We start from the raw sequence: 19,882 nt of genomic DNA on the forward strand, positions 1-19,882 counted from the left end.
TCACCCTGGTGCTTACCCTTAGTGGTTATCCTATAAGTGCTCTTGCCTATTCTGATGCTTCTATGATGTGTAACCTGAGTGGCAGCAGTTTGCGAGGTGGATGGCTGCTGAGATTCTGAAGAGAGCAGTTCAGATGTCGTCCTGGGATGCCCTCAAGAGGCTGTAGGCTGTGATGTCCCTGTCTCGGACTGCTCCATCTCAGCATGGGTTTCAGTAGTCTGGGCCACCAGGCTGACGGGTAACTGCAACAGAAATGGTGGAATGGCAAGGCAGGGAGCAGGAATGCTGCCATCCGGAGAGAAGCCAGTAGGTTCCTGCTCCATAATTCCCACTCCACCTTGGGGCATCTGTTCAGCCAGCCCAGTGATCTGCTGGAAGACAGATCTCTGGGCATCAGAGACATCTGCAATCCCCTTTCAACCAAGGATTTGCAGCATTTTGTCACTCCATGCAAGCTGTTTGGTGTTTCATGGAAGCTCCAGTGACTGCAGTGGAAGCTGCGACCTCAGTCATCAGACATTACATGATGTCTGGCTCCACAGGTCGCTGGATGGAATTGACCAGCCTCTCCACGCAGGAGAGGATGGGTTTCAGGCTCTGCGTTAAGCCATGGGCAAAATTGGAGGCGGACTCCTCCATCCCCTTAGCTACGACCTGTAAGCTTTCAGGCAGGCTGCCTATTGCACCAAACATTTGGTTTGTCAAAACCATCAGCCTTCTTCTGAAGCTTGGCCCTGCAGGGTCCTCATCTGACTCCTCTACAGCAGAACAAGTATGCAACCTGCCACTCCCTCCCCCCCCCCCCCCCCCGGTGGACCTGTCTTGTCCCTTCCACCTGGAGTGGCTGCTGCCCACTAGTGTCTGGTGTGTGCAGCTGTGAGGATCCCTCTTCTACTGGCCGATATCCTCCCACTTCTGGTGCATTAGTTGCCTCTGTGGCCTCCTTTTCTTCCCCCCCCCCCCCCCCCCCCCCGCAGTGGGTACAGGACATCCCTCATCCTCTGGACCTCCAGTGCCGCATCCGAGAACCTGTGTGCCCTCTCCCTCAGTCCCTGAGCCAACCTGAAAGGTTCCGTTGTGTCAGCCAGCACACTCCACACCTTCAGTGGAAGTGGGTGCGTGGAGGCTACATATACCACTGCAGGAAAATTGTTTCTAATCAGCGCTTTAGTGCTGAACCTCCAGGTGTCTGTTTTAGTGCCTCCAGTCATGTTTAAATCATGGTAGTCATCAATTAACCCCAAAATTGCAGGCTAAAACCAGACTTTTAAACAGGCAGGTCTTATTAGCACAGCACCCATTTAGCACCTGTTTTCACCCTTTCCCCAAAATAACCCCCATCGAATTTTATTTGAGAGGACTTTTGTTTGTGGTCGGCAGATATATTGCAGTATTTTCTCTTTTGTTATAATATCTCTTGCATCTAGCTCATGCCTGTTATATTTCAGACTAAAGAACTTTTATATCATCTTCATATAGTACCTTATCACATCTCTTGAATGTTGTAAAGCGCTTTGCATATCATTTTCTTGAAGTGCTGTCGTTGTTTAGACAAAATATATCTATCTGTCCGTATTTTAAAAGTCTTGCTTATGGGGGCACTTTCTGTCAACAACCCATATTCCTGTATCACGACTATGAATAATGCTTTTTATCTCAACGTGTACTGTGGCAATTGTCTATGTAAACATTTATGATGGGAATTCTTATGTAAAGTGTTTCCTATGCCGATGTAGTTGCAGGCCTACTGCCAATAGATGGTGCTGTGGTGCTTCCTGTTCCCATCACTTAGCCTGCGCTAGCTTACTGCCTATCTGTGGCAACCTCAGCTTCTCTCCTTTGCAATTTGCCTATAAGTTTCTCAATTTTGGTTTAAAATAATTTTAATATTTCTGTAAATTATATTTCTTCTTAATGTTTGTGCTGCAGCCCTAGCACCACTGATGGATTTTTATGCTTCATTGCCCTGCTAAGTTTATGGCTCTCTGGCCCGTGCCTGCTAATTCATATTTTGTTCTGAACCTGCTTTTGATTTTCTTGCCTGCTTGCCCCACAAATTTTGCCCCACTCAACATCTTCAGACCCCACTCATTTTTATTCTTTCCCCGGTTGCTTCTCATTGTTGCTTCTTAAAGCCTCTAACCAATCCCCTGGTGTACTGTTCTGAAGAAGGGTTTCGACCTGAAACGTTAACTCTGTTTCTCTCTCCATGGATGTTGCCTGGCCTGCTGAGTTTTTCCAGCGTTTTCTGGTGTACTTGATGGCTTCTGAGTGCCCCACTGACTACACACCTCTCAGTCGCCTCTCACAGCCTCCAACTGATTCCCTCAAGTACTTAGGTCAGTCCTACTTACGCCCCGCTCTATTGGTGGCCTCTTTCTCTCTTTGTGGTTTCCTTTAGCATCTTCACAGCTTCTTGTTAATTTTCCCCAATGTGCCTGGCCTATCTGTGCTTCCCATTATTTGCCACGTCTCATTCCATAACCCGATGAAGAAGCGCCACCAAATCTTTTCATCCACTTTATGCTAAAGTTCAAATTTCAGACTTAAAAAAAAAAAACACTTCACCAAAGCTGCTGGTTTTTGGAGATTTTTTCGCTAGCCTTAATGATGAGGGAAGCTGGCCACTACTTTAAAAAAAAAAAAAAAAAAAAAAAAAAATCCCAGACGCTCTCATTCTGGCTGTTGGTGTTGATTGGGAAAGTAATGAACATAAGAATTAGGAGCAGGTGTAAGCCATACGGCCCCTCAAGCCTGCTCCACAATTCAATAAGATCAACCCCACTTTCCTGCCCGATGCCCATATCCCTTGATCCCCCTAGAGTCCAAAAATCTATCTATCTCAGTCTTGAATATACTCAATGACTCAGCATCCACAGTCCTTTGGGATAGAAAATTCCAAAGATTCACAACCCTCTGAGTGAAGAAATTCCTCCTCATCTCAGCCTTAAATGGCTGACCCCTTATTCTGAGACTATGCCCCCAGTTCTAGACTTTCCAGCCAGGGGGAACAACCTCTCGGCATCTACCCTGTCAAACCCCTTCAGAATCTTTTATGTTTCAATGAGATCACCTCTCATTCTTCTAAACTCCAGTGAATATAGGCCCAATCTACTCAATCTCTCCTCATAGGACAACCTTCTTAATGCCAGGGATCAATCTAGTGAACCTTTATTGCACTGCCTCTAAGACATGTAGGTCCTTCCTCAGATAAGGAGACCAGAACTATGCACAGTACTCCAGCTGTGGTCTCACCAAAGCCCTGTACAATTGTAGTAAGACTTCCTTTTGTACTCCAACCCCCTTGCAATAAAGGCTAACTTACCATTTGCCTTCCTAATTGCTTGCGTTACCTGTATGTTAACTTTGTGTTTCCTGTACGAGGACCCCTAAATCTCTCTGAACACCAACACTTAAAAGTTTAAGTTTCTCACCATTTAAAAAAGATTCTGTTTCTCTATTCTTCCTACTGGGGCGTTGCCACATTGGGGAAACACTGTGTGTATGTAGATAAACCTGTATAAACCTCTTTTAACTGCTGTATTCCCCTCCCCCCGCAAGACAGTTGCAAGCTGAGAGGAATAAGGCACGTTCAGACTTGCCTGCTGCTGATTGGTTTTCCTTCTATCAGGTTCCAGCAGGTGACCAATCCGTGAGTCATCACAGGTTCGCGGGCTTCACGAATTCAGTACTGTATTGTGAGAGTTGGTAAAGACCTATTTCTGGTAGCTCGCTGTGTTGCCTATTTCTTTACGCGGGAGACCGTAGTCCCCCACATTGGTGACCCCGAATGTCGGCGGCCGAAGCCCCCGACTCACGCAGCCCTACAGAGGCCAGCAACGACCCGATGGCAACCAGCAGCAGCCTGATGTGGGCCGGCGCCGCGTCCTTGAAGCTCCCCACCTTCTGGGAACACCAAGCACCAGCTTGGTTCGCGCACTCGGAGGCCCAATTCACCCTTCGCAGGGTTCAAGACGATGAAGAAAGGTACCTCCACGTAGCCTCCGCACTAGCAAGCTCTACCGCCGCCGAAGTTCTCGACCTGCTGGGGAACCCACCACAGACCGGCAAGTACTCAACCATTAAGGGCCGCTTGCTGCAGGCTTACGGCCTGTCCAAGGAGGAGAGGGCCCGCAGGCTCCTCTCACTACCAGGCCTTGGCAATTCTACCCCGACCCAGTTGATGAGCCGGATGCTTGTGCTCCTGGGCTCTGAACCGCAGTGCTTTTTGTTTCGGGCCCTTTTCCTCAGCCTGCTTCCTCAGCAGGTACAGACTGCCCTCGCGGGGTCCCCGATCACGGACTGCGTACAACTGGCAGCCGCCGCGGACAAAGTTTTCGCCGTCGCCCAACTCGGCTGTGCAGCTGCGAGGCTCCCCGACACCACCGAGCACGCGCCGCCACGCCAGGCCGCAGAACTATGCTACTACCACGCGCGTTTCGGCCACAAGGCCCAACGCTGCAGAGCACCCTGCTCTTTCGATCAAACCAAGATGGCTGCCCGGCCCAACGCACCAGCCCCGCGCCGCCGCCTAGGCCCGCTCGACCGCACCCCCGCTGCCACGATGGCCATCGGCACCGCAGGTAAACTGCTGTACATAACCGACTCTCTTTCAGGGCGCAGATTCCTTTGCGATACCGGAGCCCAATGCAGCATAATTCCTGCCTCCCAGCTCGACATCCAGGCAGGCCGCAGCGGCCCACCCCTCGTGGCGGCAAATGGCGCAGCCATCGCTACTTTCGGAAAGCGACGGGCCGAGGTTTGTTTCAACGGCCAGCGATTTACGTGGGATTTCGTGACGGCCTCGGTGGCACATCCTTTGCTGGGCGGCGATTTTCTTTGCGCCCTCGGACTCCTGGTCGACGTCCGCGACAGGCGCCTGATCGACGCAGCAACTTTCGCTTCACTGGCCTGCCAGCAGAGCAACAGCCTGGCCCTCGTCGGGTCCTGCTCCGCCCCGGCGCATGACGACTACGCCCGCCTACTCGCAGATTTCCCGAGGCTCACACAACCGACCTTCTCAGCCGCGGCAGCCAAGCATGGGGTCGAGCACCACATCGCCACTACGGGACCACCAGTGTTCGCTCGAGCCAGACGCCTGGACCCAGCCAAGATGGCGGTGGCCAAGGAAGAATTCGCCACGATGGAAAAACTGGGCATCATCCGCCGCTCGAACAGCCCTTGGTCGTCCCCCCTCCACATTGTGCCCAAGCCAGGCGGTGGCTGGCGCCCCTGCGGCGACTACAGACGGCTCAACGACGCCACCACGCCCGATAGATACCCCATTCCACACATCCAAGACTTCTCGGCACACCTAGCAGGAAATTCTGTCTTTTCCAAGGTCAACCTGATTCGCGGCTACCATCAGGTCCCCGTCCACCACGCAGACGTCCAGAAGACGGCGGTCATCACCCCCTTCGGACTGTTCGAGTTCCTGCGCATGCCCTTCGGGCTTAAGAACGCCGCACAGGCCTTCCAACGGCTCATGGACTCCGTCCTACGGGACCTGAGCTTCCTGTTCGTCTATCTGGACGATATCCTCGTGGCCAGTACCAGCAAGGCCGAGCACATCGTGCATTTGCGCTCCCTTTTCCAGCGCCTCAGCCAACATGGGCTAATCATCAACCCGGCCAAATGCCAGTTCGGAGCAGCCCAAATTGACTTTCTCGGCCACAGAATCTCGCCAAGGGGAGTCATTCCCCTACCTTCCAAGGTGCAGGTGGTGGCGGACTTTCCCCAGCCCACCTCGGTTAAGGCGCTGCAGGAATTTTTGGGGATGGTCAATTTCTATCACCGGTTCGTGCCCAAGACCATCGCACTCATGCACCCCCTCTACAAAGCCACCAGGGGCAAAACGGGCAAAGAGCAACTCACCTGGTCCAGCGAGATGGCGACAGCCTTCCACCAGACCAAAAGTGCTTTGGCCAACGCCACACTACTGGCCCACCCCATCCCGGGCGCCAAGACCGCCCTCACCACGGACGCCTCGGATTACGCCGTCGGCGCCGTCCAGCAACAGTGGGTCGAAGGCGTGTGGCAGCCACTGGCACTTTTCAGCCGACAGCTGCGCAAGAACGAGCAGGCCTACAGCACGTTCGACAGAGCGCTTCTGGCTCTGTTCCTGGCAATCCGGCACTTCCGTTTCCTTCTGGAAGGCCGGCCGTTCACCGCATTCGTGGACCACAAGCCGCTGACTTTCGCCATGGCCAAAGTAACCGAACCCTGGCCCGCGCGCCAACAGCGCCAACTCAACTTCATCTCGGAGTTCACCACGGACATCGGCCACGTCGCCGGCAAGGACAATTTGGTGGCCGACTGCCTCTCAAGACCCTCTCTCCACGCAGTGCACCTGGGCGTCGACTACGCCAGTATGGCGAGAGACCAGGCTGCCGACGCGGAGATCCAAGCCCTCAGGACGTCAACTACCAGCTTCACCCTGGCCGACATCCACTTCCACGCAGCCGGCACAACCCTCCTGTGCGACGTCTCAGTCCCCTCGCCTAGGCCGATCGTTCCATCCGCCTGGCGCAAGCGAGTTTTCGACATCATCCACGGCCTTTCACATCCAGGGATGCGTGCATCTCAGAAACTTATGTCTGGCCTGGCCTCCACAAGGATGCGAGAGACTGGACCAACACATGCGTGCCGTGTCAGCGCGCTAAGGTCTAGCAGCACACCAAGGCGCCATTGGAGTGTTTCCCGGTGCCTGAGAGGCGTTTCGACCACGTCCACGTCGATCTGGTAGGCCTCTTGCCGCCGTCGCACGGTTTTACACACCTCACGATCGTCGACCGCACCACCAGATGGCCCGAGGTGGTTCCCCTCGCCTCGACCACCACGGCCGACGTCGCGCGAGCATTCGTCTCGACATGGGTGGCCCGGTTCGGCGTGCCGACCAACATATCTTCGGACAGAGGCCCCCAGTTCACCTCCCACTTGTGGAATGCCATCATTGCTGGCCTCGGCACCAAGTTGCACAGGACAACAGCCTACCACCCGCAGGCCAACGGGCTCTGCGAGCGCTTTCATCGTTCTTTGAAAGCCTCTCTCTGCGCCAGCCTGGCCGACACCAGCTGGATTGACAAACTTCCCTGGGTTCTCCTGGGATTGCGTACCGTGCCCAAAGAGGACCTCCGCGCCTCTGCGGCCGAGACGGTCTGCGGCCGAGACGGTCTACGGCCAACCGCTCAGAGTACCAGGCGACTTCCTCCCCCTGACAACGGAGCCGTGGTCGGCCGCCAGACAGCTTTCCCTGCACCAGGACGCGGCCCAGCAATTCCGTCCAGTGCCCACTTCGCAACACGGCCCGCAGCCGTCCTACGTGCCTCGAGACTTACGACATGCGGAGTTCGTCTTCGTGCGCCGGGACGCGCACAGAGGCCTGCTGTAGGCACCATACACCGGCCCCTTCCCAGTATTGGAGACGGGGGACAAAGCTTTTCTTATCGATGTCGGCGGGAAGCTGGACCTTATTTCAGTAGACCGCCTCAAACCGGCGCACCTGGACCTCAGCTTCCTGTTTCGGCCGGCTCTTCCCCCACGGCGGGGCAGACCTCCTGCGTTGGCGGCGGCCCCACAAGAGGACCAAGACACACCAGAACCTTACTTCCCGGCCGCCGTCCCACCTTCGCCGGCAGCCCGTCCAGCCAGCCCACCGGCAGACCAGCCGCCAGACCAGCCGACGAACCAACCGGCCGACCTCCCAGACAGCCCTCCTCACACGCCAGATGGCTACTACAGCCGCTTGGTCAAACCTCCGCAGAGACTGACTTTTACAGTTAACGAGGATTCTGGGGGGGCGTATGTGGCGTTGCCACATTGGGGAAACACCGTGTGTATGTAGATAAACCTGTATAATCCCCTTTTAACTGCTGTATTCCCCTCCCCCCGCAAGACAGTTGCAAGCTGAGAGGAATAAGGCACGTTCAGACTTGCCTGCTGCTGATTGGTTTTCCTTCTATCAGGTTCCAGCAGGTGACCAATCCGTGAGTCATCACAGGTTCACGGGCTTCACGAATTCAGCACTGTATTGTGAGAGTTGGAGTAAAGACCTATTTCTGGTAGCTCGCTGTGTTGCCTATTTCTTTACGCGGGAGACCGTAGTCCCCCACACTACGAAAGTGAATAACCTCATTTCCCCACATTATGCTCCATCTGCCACCTTCTTGCCCACTCACTTAACTTAACCTGTCTATATCCTTTGCAGGCTCTTTGTGATCTCCTCACAGCTTACTTTCCCACCTAACTTTGTATCATTAGCAAACTTGGATACATTGCACTCGGTCCCTTCATCTGAGTCATTAATACAGATTGTAAATAGCTGAGGCTCAAGCACTGATCCTTGCGGCACCCCATTAGTTACAGCCTGCCAACCGGATAATTACCCGTTTATCCCTACTTTCTGTTTTCTGTCTGTTAACCAATCCTCTATCCATGCTAATATATTACTCCCAACCCCATGAGCCCTTATATTGTGTAGCAGCTTTTTATGTGGCACCTTCTCAAATGCCTTTTGGAAATCCAAATATATTACATCCGGTGGTTTCTCTCTTATCTACCCTGCAAATTACATCCTCAAAAAACTCTAATAAATTTGTTAAATATTATTTCCCTTTCATAAAACCATGTTTACTCTGCCTAATTATATTCTGATTTTCTAAATGCCCTGTTACCACTTCCAATTACGGAATCCAGCATTTTCCTGACGACTGATGTTAGGCTAACTGGCCTGTCATTCCTTGTTTTCTCTCTACCTCCTTTCTTAAATAGTGGGGTTAAATTTGCTACCTTCCAAAATGCTGGGACCATTCTACAATCTAGGGAACTGATTGGCTCTGGTTAAGAGGGTATTGGTGACCTGCTTAATACAGCTGCGCACTGTAGACTGGGAGAAGTGGGTAATGTCTCCTGTAGCAGCCTGAAAGGAGCCAGAGGTGAAAAAATTCAGGGCAGTAGTGGCTTTCACAGCCACTGCCAAAGCATGGGCCTCTGGTCTTGCAGGTTGCTGCACAAATCTGTAACCGCCTGGCTGGTGAAGTGTGCCCTCCTGACTCGCTGCTGCTCTGCGATGTCCAGGAAAGTGAGTCTTGGCCTATAAATCCTGTTGGCTGGGTAAGGCCTTTTACGAGTAGCCCCCCTCAGGCTCAGTGCTACTTGCCTTGGTTGCTGAGGCTGTTCTTCCTCCAACTGTTCCTCTATGCAGAATAAAGAAGCAAAAATGGCACTCATGATGAACTGAAAATGTTTAGTTAGGTTCATTTAAGACAAATAAATTAAAATGAAGCAATCTACAAGCTTTGAAAGGTCTTGGCAATACATCAATCAGAAAAGCACAGAGATCCTATTCACCTAAATGAATTTTGGCGAGTGTCCTGTCAGTCAGTTTCTTGCCAAACCCGCGAGGCCACTAGGCGGGACTTCAGCCCACTTGGGATCCCAATTACGTCATGGGACCCCGATTTAAATATATGCAGCAGGCAAGTGCATTTCTGAACTGAGTCAATCGCTCTGTTAAAATTGGAACCGATGGGTCGATGGAGAGAACGGGCCGATAAGTAGATTCCCCCAATTTTAACTGCCCACCCACCCTGTTTCTGTTTTTAGCTGTGGGTTATCAATACTTTCCATTATACATGTCTTTCAGTCCTTCTGACAGTCGGTGGTGCTACCCCACTTCTAAATGCCAGCTCCCAGGGTCTGGCATTATGCTGGTGGAGAGGGAAGGGAGGTTTGGAATCGGGTTGGTGGTGGTGGGACGTGGATGGGGAGCGGTTTTGGCAGTAGGCTGGTTGAGGGCAGTGATGGAAGTGTGGATAGGAGGAGGGAAGAATTGTGGAATTTAATCTCAAATCCAAAGTGCATAATTTAAAAAAGAATCTCCATATCCTGCAATAAAAACTGAATTTGTCGTCAGTCACCATAAATCAGATGCCCTGAAAATACATTGTATGTTATGTAATATAACAATGCTATTGTTTTAATATAGTGTATCCCCAACTTGGTGTGCCATGGGCGATTTGTTAGTATTAAGAGAGAAAGAAAGCCAGACATTTCATGCTAGTTTCTTCTTCAAAGCATTAATCTCTGATTGACCTCAATTAAAGTTAGTGGCCTCAACGAGGTTGACCAAATCAAGAGCATGTCCATCAGAACAACAGAATAATACACTAGGCACTAAACAGCAGAACAGTTCACTTGTTATAAAACTCTGCAATGCTGCAAGAAATCTGAGTGTACTAAAAGTTGTTTGTACAAGTGCAGCCATGTGATATGCTATACTACACTGAAGTCTTGGGAGATCTGTAAAATTATAGATTAGATTATCCTATCTGCATGTGGGACATGTGTTGATTCCAGGGAAAGAAAATGTTCTAGCATGTTAAATTTTCTTTAGTTACAACAGGAAAGCCAAGGAATCCATTTCAGAGTCTTTGGAGCCAAGGCTGGGAACCGGTGCTTAAACAAAGTCTTAGGCAGAATCCATTTCAAAAGAGGGCCTGACTTGACAGGACCAGCATGATGATACCAGACATATTCATTTGATTTTGTAGTAATTCTTAAAAAAAAATGCTGTTGTCCCTTTTGTGAGAAATTGCATTCTTCATATGCTTTGACTCCAACCTTAGAATAGCACACTGTGCTTCTGTGATTTATTTTCTATTTTCCCAACAAGCTGTTCCTGCGATCCCTCTGATTAAGATTAATATGTGATCAAATGTCTTTAGGAACTGATGCAAAGGTAAAATACTGGAAATCTGAAATAGCAGCAGAAAATGCTGGAAATACCCAGCAGGCCAGGCAACAGAGTTAATGTTTCAGGCCCGTGACCTTTCACCAGAACTGGAAAATGTTACAGATGTAACAAGTTTTAAGCAAGCACAGAAGCAGGAAAAGTTGGGATGGGGAGGAAAGAAGAAAAGGGAAGGTCTGTGATTGATTAAATAAACAGTAGAATCATTACCAGCACCTGCTGTCTGATTAAAATGGGAGTAGTGGTTATGATCTGAAATTGTTGAACTCTATGTTGAGTCCGGGAGGTTGTAAAGTGCCTAATCAAAAGAGGAGGTGCTGTTCCTCTAGCTTCCATTGAGCTTAATTGGCACAGTGTACGAGGCCGAGGTCAGAATGGAAGTGGGACGGAAAATTAAAATGGCAAGCGACCGGAAGCACAGGGTCATGCTTGCAGTCTGAATGGAGATGTTCAGCAAGCGATCACCCAATCTGTGTTTGGTCTCCCCAATGTAGAGGAGACCTGATCTTGAGCAGCGATTGCAGTATACTAAATTGAAAAGTACAAGTAAGCTGCTGTTTCACCTATGAGTGCAAAGGATGGTGAGAAGGGAGGAGATGAAAGTGCAGATGTTGCATCTCTTGCGCTTGCATAGGAAGGGGAGTGGGTGATGGAAGAGTGGACCAAAGTGTCGCAGAGGGAAATGTCCCTTTGGAATGCTGAAGGGGGAGGGGAAGATGTGTTTGGTGATGGCATTGCACTGGAGGTGGTGGAAATGGCAGAGGATGATCCATTGAATGTGGAGGCTGATGGGGTGGAAGGTGAGGACAAGGGGGACCCCTATCGTGGTTCTGAGAGGCAGGGGAAGGGGTGAGGACAAAAGTGTGGGAAATGGGACGGACACAGTTGAAGGGCCCTGTCAACAACGGTGGAGGGGAATCCTTAGTTTAGGGAAAAGGAAGACATAGCGGAAATACTGGTGTGGTAGGTGGCATCATCCGAACAGATGCGACGCGAAACTGGGAGTTTGGAATAGAGTCCTTACAGGAAGTGAGGTGGGCGGAAGTGTAATCAAGGTAACTGGGAGTCGGTGGGCTTACAGTAGATACTGGTTGACAGCCTATCCCAGAAATGGAGATCGAGAAGTCGAGGAAGAGAAGGGAAGATTTATGAAAGGGAAATCCTGTTTAACAAACCTATTGGAGTTCGTTGAGGATGTAACTAGTGGAGTAGACAAAGGGAAACCAGTAGATGTGGTGTATTTGGATTTTCAGAAGGCCTTCGATAAGGTCCCACACAAGAGGTTGATGAACAAAATTAGGGCACATGGAATTGGGGATAATATACTAGCATGGACTGAGAATTGGTTAACAGACAGAAAACAAAGAGTAGGGATAAACGGGTCTTTTTCAGGATGGCAGGCTGTGACTAGTGGGGTACCGCAAGGATCGGTGCTTGGGCCCCAACTATTCACAATCTATATCAATGATTTGGATGAGGGAACTAAATGTAACATTTCCAAATTTGCTGCTGATACAAAGCTAGGTGGCAGTGTCCGTTGCAAAGAGGATGTGAAGAGACTTCAAAGGGATCTCGACAGGCTCAGTGAGTGGGCGAGAACATGGCAGATGGAATATACAGGAAACTTTGGTTTATCCGGAGGTTGTATGTCCGGAAACCTCGATCTACCGGCAGAAATCAGGAGCCGTTTTGTTGGTTTTTTTTTCTTCTCGTGGCTTTTTTTTCCTTCTCGTGGCTTTTTTTTCCCAACAGTCAGGCTCTGGAAAGTCTCTCTGAAGCTGTTGCTAAGCTACAGAGACGCTTCCAAGGTACAAGCTGACTGTTTAGAAGCTGTTGCTAAGCAACAGTGTTTGTTGTCAGATACGGAGATGAAAACCTCTGTATGCTTCAACATTAACGCTGGTATGTCTGGCAGTTTTGATAGATCGGCAACAGCTCGGTCCCGTCGGTGCTGGATATAACAAAGTCTCCTGTAATGTGGATAAATGTGAAGTTGTCCACTTTGGTAGAAAAAACAGAAAGGCAGAGTATTTCCTAAATGGTGAAAGATTGGGGAATGCAGATGCTCAAAGGGACCTGGGTGTACTTGTACATGAGTTACTGAAAGTGAATGTGCAGGTGCAGCAAGCTGTTAGGAAGGCAAATGGTATGCTGGCCTTCATTACAAAAGGATTTGAGTACAGGAGTAAATAAGTCTTACTCCAGTTATATAGGGCCTTGGTGAGACCACACCTGGAGTACTGTGTACAATTTTGGTCTCCTTACCCTAAGGAAGGATATACTTGCCACAGAGGGAGTGCAACGAAGGTTCACGAGATTGATTCCTGGGATGGCGGGACTGTCGTATGAGAAGAGATCGAGTAAACTAGGCTTGTATTCTCTTGAATTCAGAGGAATGAGAGGGGATCTCATTGAAGCATACAAAATTATTTCGGGGCTTGATAGGGTGGATGCTGGGAGAATGTTTCCCTTGGCTGGGGAGTCGAGAACCAGGGGCCACAGCCTCAGGATAAAGGGTAGGCCATTCAGGACTGAGATGAGAAGAAATTTCTTCACACAGAGGGTGGTGAATCTTTGGAATTCTCTACCCCAAAGGGCTGTGGAGGCTCAGTCATTGGGTATATTCAAAACAGAAGTCAATAGATTTCTGACTAGTAAAGGCATCAAGGGATATGGCGATAGGGCCGGTGAATGGAGTTGAGGCAGAAGATCAGCCATGATCTCATTGAATGGCGGAGCAGGCTCGAAGGGCTGAATGGCCTACTCCTCCTGTTTCTTATGTTCTTATGTGCGAACTTTAACATTGCAAAAGCCGGTCCCGGGCCATGCAGCTTATAGGGAACATTGGTTCGGGCCAGGAAATTGGAAACTGTTAAAGTGGCGGAGGGTGTCGGAAGAGTCATGGATGTAGGTCAGAAGAGACTGGGCATGTGAGGAAAAGAAGAGTCGAGATAGGAAGTAATTAGTCCTGTGGGGCAATAACAGGCTGAAACAATGTGCCTACTAGAACAGTCCTGTTTGTGGATCTTGAGAAGGAGGTAGAAGCAGGCTGTGTGGGGTTGGGGGACTATGAGGTTGGAATCCCTGGGGGGGGGAAGATCTCCAGAGGCGATTAGGTCAGTGACGGTCTTTAGGAACTGAGGTGAGATTACCTACCTCACTATACAGGACTCTTGCACTCATCTCATCTCGTCAGTTTTAAATCTGGTGGAAGAGGATGTACTTTATGTCCCATAAAATCTTTTAAAATTCCATTTAGATTAATATGTGTCTGTGATTTAATATGTGTCTGTGATGGAGCTATTAGGTTATGACTGAGTTGTGCATTTATTTTGTTCTATCAGGACGGTCTGTGAGCCTTCCGCTTCTTCCTTGAACAGAGGCACCAGTCCCCAGCCACCACCACCCTCTTTTGCCTGGCTGAGCTTGTTCTTCCATTGAACAAATTCTCCTTTGACTCCTCTCACTTCCTCCAAATAAAAGGTGTTGCTATGGGAACCTGTATGGGTCCTAGCTTTGCCTGCCTACTGAGATGAAGGCTTGATCTAAAATGTTCCCATTACTGGAATAATTGAACTGTTACTTCAAAAGAAAATTATTTTGCTTTGTAAGTATGGAGTGCCATGTAATAACTTCAGAAATTATGTCTTAAGAAGGATATAATGTGATTTGAGTTGGAATTTCAAGCCAAATATCCTGTGGGCTAATTTTAGTTAGAAAGTTGTACACGGCTTTTATTCTTATGCTTATTTGTTCTGCTAAAATTTCGCCCCCTGGTGTCATTTGAGGAAAACTGCAGGCAGCACTCCTAGAGGCTGGGCAATCGGGTAGTTTACAAAACCGAGAGAGACGTCGTGTTTCTGTGGTGCCTAATGCCTCTTTGGGTGTCCCGAAGCACTTCACATCCAATGAATTACTTTTTATTTGAAGTGCAGTGGTTGTTGTCACATGGATGCATGTATCAACCAAGGTCTCGCAGACATCAAATTCAATGAACTATTAGATCATTATTTTTTTGGCAGTGTTGTTGAGGAATGAATGTTGGCCAGAACTCTGTGAAGAGTGCTATATCTTTTCCATCCATTAGATCCAATGGAACATGCAGATGGGCCCAAGGTTTAACATCTGACCTGAACGACTATACCTTCAACAATGCAGCACTCAATCAGTATTACACTGAAGTGTCTTGTCTAGATCATACTTTCAAATTCAGGGTGGGACTTGAACCCACAGGCTTCTGACTCGGGGGCACAAGTGTTACCAACTGAGTCAATAGCAGGATTGTCTTGCTTGCTGTAAATGTCTGGGGTTTTGGGGAAATTAAGTTAATCGTCTGGGCTACATGGAGCATCACTAAACATTAAGAATTTCTTCTAAACATTACTGTTAAATTTTGTCAACAGTTTGGCACTCTTCGTTCTTTCATTCCTGAAAGTTGCTTTGTTCAATCATTCCTGAAAGTTCATCTTAAGATCACACATTAGAATTACCCATCTATTTTTAGTTCCAGGATATAATTCTAATGTACGTAGAAGCCTAGTTGAGAAAGTTGTTGAAGGGCTGCTGGTATCTTGAAGAACTGTACATCAGCAAGAGTTGGTGTCTTCAGGAGAGAAGGCAAGAAAATTAGTATAAAGAAATAAAAATGTAGAATATTAAGCAGAATTTAATCTTGTTAATGGGTGATTTAAGTGAGTAATACCATACATTATGTAGGACTTTGTACTAATTGTCTATGTGGCTTTATTTCCTGTTAGGCTTGCGAGTTAAAAGGAACATCTGACCAGGAGAAACGTCAATGCAGTGAATTTTGTGTTCTGACAGTTGACTTTATTATTGACGCATTTGTTCATCACTTCAACAATTTAGTAAAACTGGAAACGACTCAACCAAAACAGCAGAAAAAAATTCACTTGGATAAAGCAGATGTGGGCTTGGCAATGCCGCAGGTAGGTTTGTGACCTTTTACCATACAGATCCTGACTGAAGCATACCTGTAACACTACACTGTATGCTTGCACTCAAAGTCTCGGTATTCAAGTAGCAATTTACAACATTATTAGTTGCATCCAGGGACTAAAATTCTAACCATTCTACTTTAGTATGAAAAGCTAAGATTTTGTCACTTATTTTGGAATTCGAAGAGATACTAGCGAGAATAAAACTGCTGAGTGTAGTATCTGTACTGTTGATGTAGGGAGATTAAGTGTATTAAGTAGCTGCTGTGCAGATGAATTTTAAAAGCAGTTTATAATTCAGAAGTTAAAACCGTTCAAATCCTGCAATGATCGCCACAATTATTGTTACCTGTTTTATGGTTGTAAATATACCTGATGGCTTGAAGGCTATGATGCATGATTTGTTTTTCCAACAAATTTTACTTTTTAAAACAAAAATCATATTGTATAGTATTACATAGTCTTTACAGCACAGAAACAGGCAGTTCAGCCCAACAGGTCCATGCTGTGTTTATACTCCACACAAGCCTTCATCTAGCCACATTAACATATGCTCCTATTCCTTTCTCCCTCGTGTGTTTATCTAGCTTCCCCTTAAATGCATCTATGCTGTTCACCTCAACTACTCTTTGTGGTAGTGAGTTCCACACTCTGGGCAAAGAAGTTTCTTCTGAATTCCCTATCGGATTTATTAGTGACTATTTATGGCCCCATAGTTCTGGTCTCCCTCGCAAGTAGAAACACCTTCTCTATGTTTACCCTATTAAACCCTTTCATAATCTTGAAGACTTCTATCAGGTCACCCCTCCATCTCTTTTTACTGGAGAAAAGAGCCCCAGTCTGTTCAATCTTTCCTGCTAGGTATAACCTCTCAGTTCTGGTATCGTTCTAATAATTCTTTTTTGCACCTTTGCCAGTGCCTCGATATCCTTTTTATAATATGGAGACCAGAACTGTTCACAGTATGCAAAGTGTGGTCTATCTAACCAAGGTGCTATTCAAGCTTAACATGACTTCTCTGCTTTTCAATTCTATCCCTCTAGAAATGAACCCCAGTGCTGCATCGACCCTGGTGGATCACCACTTCCCACCTTTTGCCAGTCTGAGTAACTACCTTTAACCCTACTCTCTGTGTTCTGTTTTGTAGCCAGCTTGCTATCCATTCTGCTACTTGTCCCCTGACTCCACATGTTCTGACCTTAGTTATGAGTCTCGTATGCGGTACCTTATCAAAGGCCTTTTGAAAATTCAAACATACTACATCTACATTACATTTGTCCATCCTTTCTGTTATTTCTTCAAAGAATTCAATATGGTTGGTCAAGCATGACCTTCCCTTTTGAAATCTGTGCTGACTATTATATTTTCAGTTTCTATATGTTTTTCTATTACATCTTTGAGTAAGGATTCCATTATCTTTCCTACCAGTGACGTTAAGCTAATTGGTCTATAATTTCCTGGACTTGTTCTATCTCCTCTTTTCAATATAGGGATCATATTAGCTGTCTGCCAGTCCTCTGGCACTATTCCCTTTCCTCATGAAGTTTTTTATATCTTATATCTATATATATAAAGCGGCTCTTCTGTCTGTCCGTTCTCTATACGTTTGAAAGTTACAGAGCGTACCGACGCGCGCGTCGCCTCAAAAGAAAGCTTGCGATTCCGGACCGGTCATAGGCGTATTTACGTTTTGGCCGGACAAAAATCCCGCCCGCGGTATCCGAAAAACGTTCAGCGTTCCGCTCATTAGCATCTCATTAGCGACCGTGTGACGTCGAGGTCGACCAATCGGACGGCGAGTTCCTTCCTACAGTTGAGTGTCGAGTGACTCGACGATTGACCAATCCTACGCTTCGGTGACCTGACCGGTCGACCAATCGGTGCGTGTGTGGGCAGGCCTTAGCCTTCTGAACCGAGGTGAGTGCAGACCAGCTGCCAAGAGAGGACAGGATATGCTCTCACTGCAGTCAGGGAGTGGTGGAGACAGAGATGCACTTCCTCACAGCTTGTGGAAAATATCGGCATCAGGGAGAATTTCTACCAAAAATTCTCACAAATATGCCCTGATTTCAGAAATCTGAATGACAACCAAAAACTCCCATTCCTACTGGGAGAGGAGAGAAGCTGTATAACACTGGCGGCACACTATGTTACAGCTTGCCATGAACAGAGGGACAACCAGTAAACTAAGAAAAGAATATATATAAACAATGCGAATGTATATTTATACACTCAGGGATATACCTGTTTATACACTGTATGAATAGAACTGCGTTTATGTGCTAAACCATAAATGTATTTTGATGCTTTGGCAACATAAGATGTAACTTATCATGCCAATAAAGTGATTTGAATTGTGAATTGTGAATTGAGTGGCCGCCATCTTGATTTTTCACAATTTTTTCCCCCACACTTTCTGTGTGTTAGGGAACTAAGGTAAATATTTTAATGATGTGTTAGGGAATTAAATAACAATTTAATGGGGGGGGGGGGGGGAGAGCCTCGGGAAATCGCAGTGGGGGGGGCGGGGAGAGCCTCGGGAAATCGCGGGGGGGTAGAGCCTCGGGAAATCGCGGGGGGGGGGTAGAGCCTCGGGAAATCGCGGGGGGTTGGAGAGAGCCTCGGGAAATCGCGGAGGGGGGGGGGGAGAGCTTCGGGAAATCGCGGGGGGGGAGAGCCTCGGGAAATCGCGGGGGGGGGGGAGCCTCGGGAAATCGCGGGGCGCTCGCGCCGCCCGCCCGCCCACAGCGGCTGTCCATCAGCCGCGCGATACGCGGGGGACCTCAGCTCTGGACCTCAGGCGCTAGGCAGGGGGAGGGGCCGGAGAGAGGGACAGAGGGGAGCGGGAGAGGAGGGGAGGGGAGGGGAGGGAGGGATAGGACAGGGAGAAGACATGACAGGGAGAGGGGGGACACACGGGGGCAGGGAGACCAAGCGCCCCAAAATTGCCCACTGACCGCGCATGCGCCGCCCGCCCGCCCACAGCGGCCGTCCATCAGCCGCGCCATACGCGGGGGACCTCCGCTCCGGACCTCAGGCGCTAGGCAGGGGGAGGGGCCGGAGAGAGGGACAGAGGGGAGCGGGGGTGGGGGAGGGAGACGGGAGGGGAGGGAGAGGAGGGGAGGGGAGGGAGGGATAGGACAGGGAGTGGACATGACAGGGAGAGGGGGGACACACAGGGGCAGGGAGACCAAGCGCCCCAAAATTGCCCTCGCAACGCGGGGCTCCCCAGCTAGTATATAATAGTGCCTCTATTATCTCATCCCAGACTTCTTTTAATATGCATGAATGCAATCCATCCAGCCCAGGGGTTTTATCCTCTCTAAGGTTGATTAGTTTATCAATTATCTCCCCCTTTGTATCTTAAATGTCTTTATATGTTTTTTGATTTCGTCTTCTAATGTCATGTCCACCATGTTCGTCTCCCTGGAAAATACAGGGGTAAAATAAATCTATCTATATATATATATATATATATATATATATATATATATATATAAATAAAGGAATCGTTCTGTCTGTCTATCTGTCTGTCTGTCCTCGGGTGTGCGTCTGTCTGGCTATGCGCTCGAAAGTTACAGGGCGTACCTACGCGTGCGTTACGTCGAAAGAAAGCTCACCATTCCAAAACGATGGTAAGCGTATTTACGTTTCGGCTGGACAAAAATTGCGCCCGCGGTATCCGAAAAACCTTCAACATTCCGCTCATTATCCACTCATTACCATAGAGTGACATTGAGGTCGACCAATCGTACGGTAGACCAACCCGATGGTCGACCAATCAATGCGTGGCGGGGGCGGGTTAGTCGCATGTGCAGCCGGGCCCTCCTAGAGTCGAGTGACAGGACGATTGACCAATCCTATGCTTCGGTGACATGACGATCGACCAATCAGTGCGTGTGCGGGCGGGCCTTATCGTTCTGAACTGAGGCGAGTGGCCGCCATCTTTATTCTCACCTGTGTGTTTATTGTCTGGGTGGGGCCTAATCCTTCAGAGACTATAAATACATTAGCTTAGCCTTCTTTCATCAACAAAGAGACGGACACTGGCCTGAGTACACGTGAGTCACTTGGAGGATTAAGAAGTGAGTGAAATTTCTGTTAGGAGCGATTTTTTTTTAATGTCTAAAACGTTAAAACACAATGAAGATGGTGTCCCATCTTCTTAACAGTC

General features: G+C 48.6%; 1 protein-coding gene across 3 annotated transcripts in view; it reads left to right on the forward strand.

Moving 5' to 3' along the window:
* crebrf (creb3 regulatory factor) overlaps positions 1-19,882 on the forward strand; it is a 106,760-nt gene that overhangs the window by 19,119 nt on the left and 67,759 nt on the right. For all 3 annotated transcript variants that reach the window (XR_015079312.1, XM_085995389.1, XM_085995391.1), the window contains exon 2: positions 15,508-15,699. Coding sequence is in view for 2 of the 3 variants with exons in the window: in XM_085995389.1 (XP_085851515.1) it covers positions 15,691-15,699 (9 nt within the window). In the remaining variant the exon portion in view is untranslated. The remainder of the gene's footprint in view (positions 1-15,507; positions 15,700-19,882) is intronic.

The sequence above is a fragment of the Somniosus microcephalus genome, chromosome 8 (genome assembly GCF_052327205.1).
Source record: "Somniosus microcephalus isolate GS21.2 chromosome 8, FLI_Smic_1.0, whole genome shotgun sequence".
NCBI classification, from domain to species: domain Eukaryota; kingdom Metazoa; phylum Chordata; class Chondrichthyes; order Squaliformes; family Somniosidae; genus Somniosus; species Somniosus microcephalus.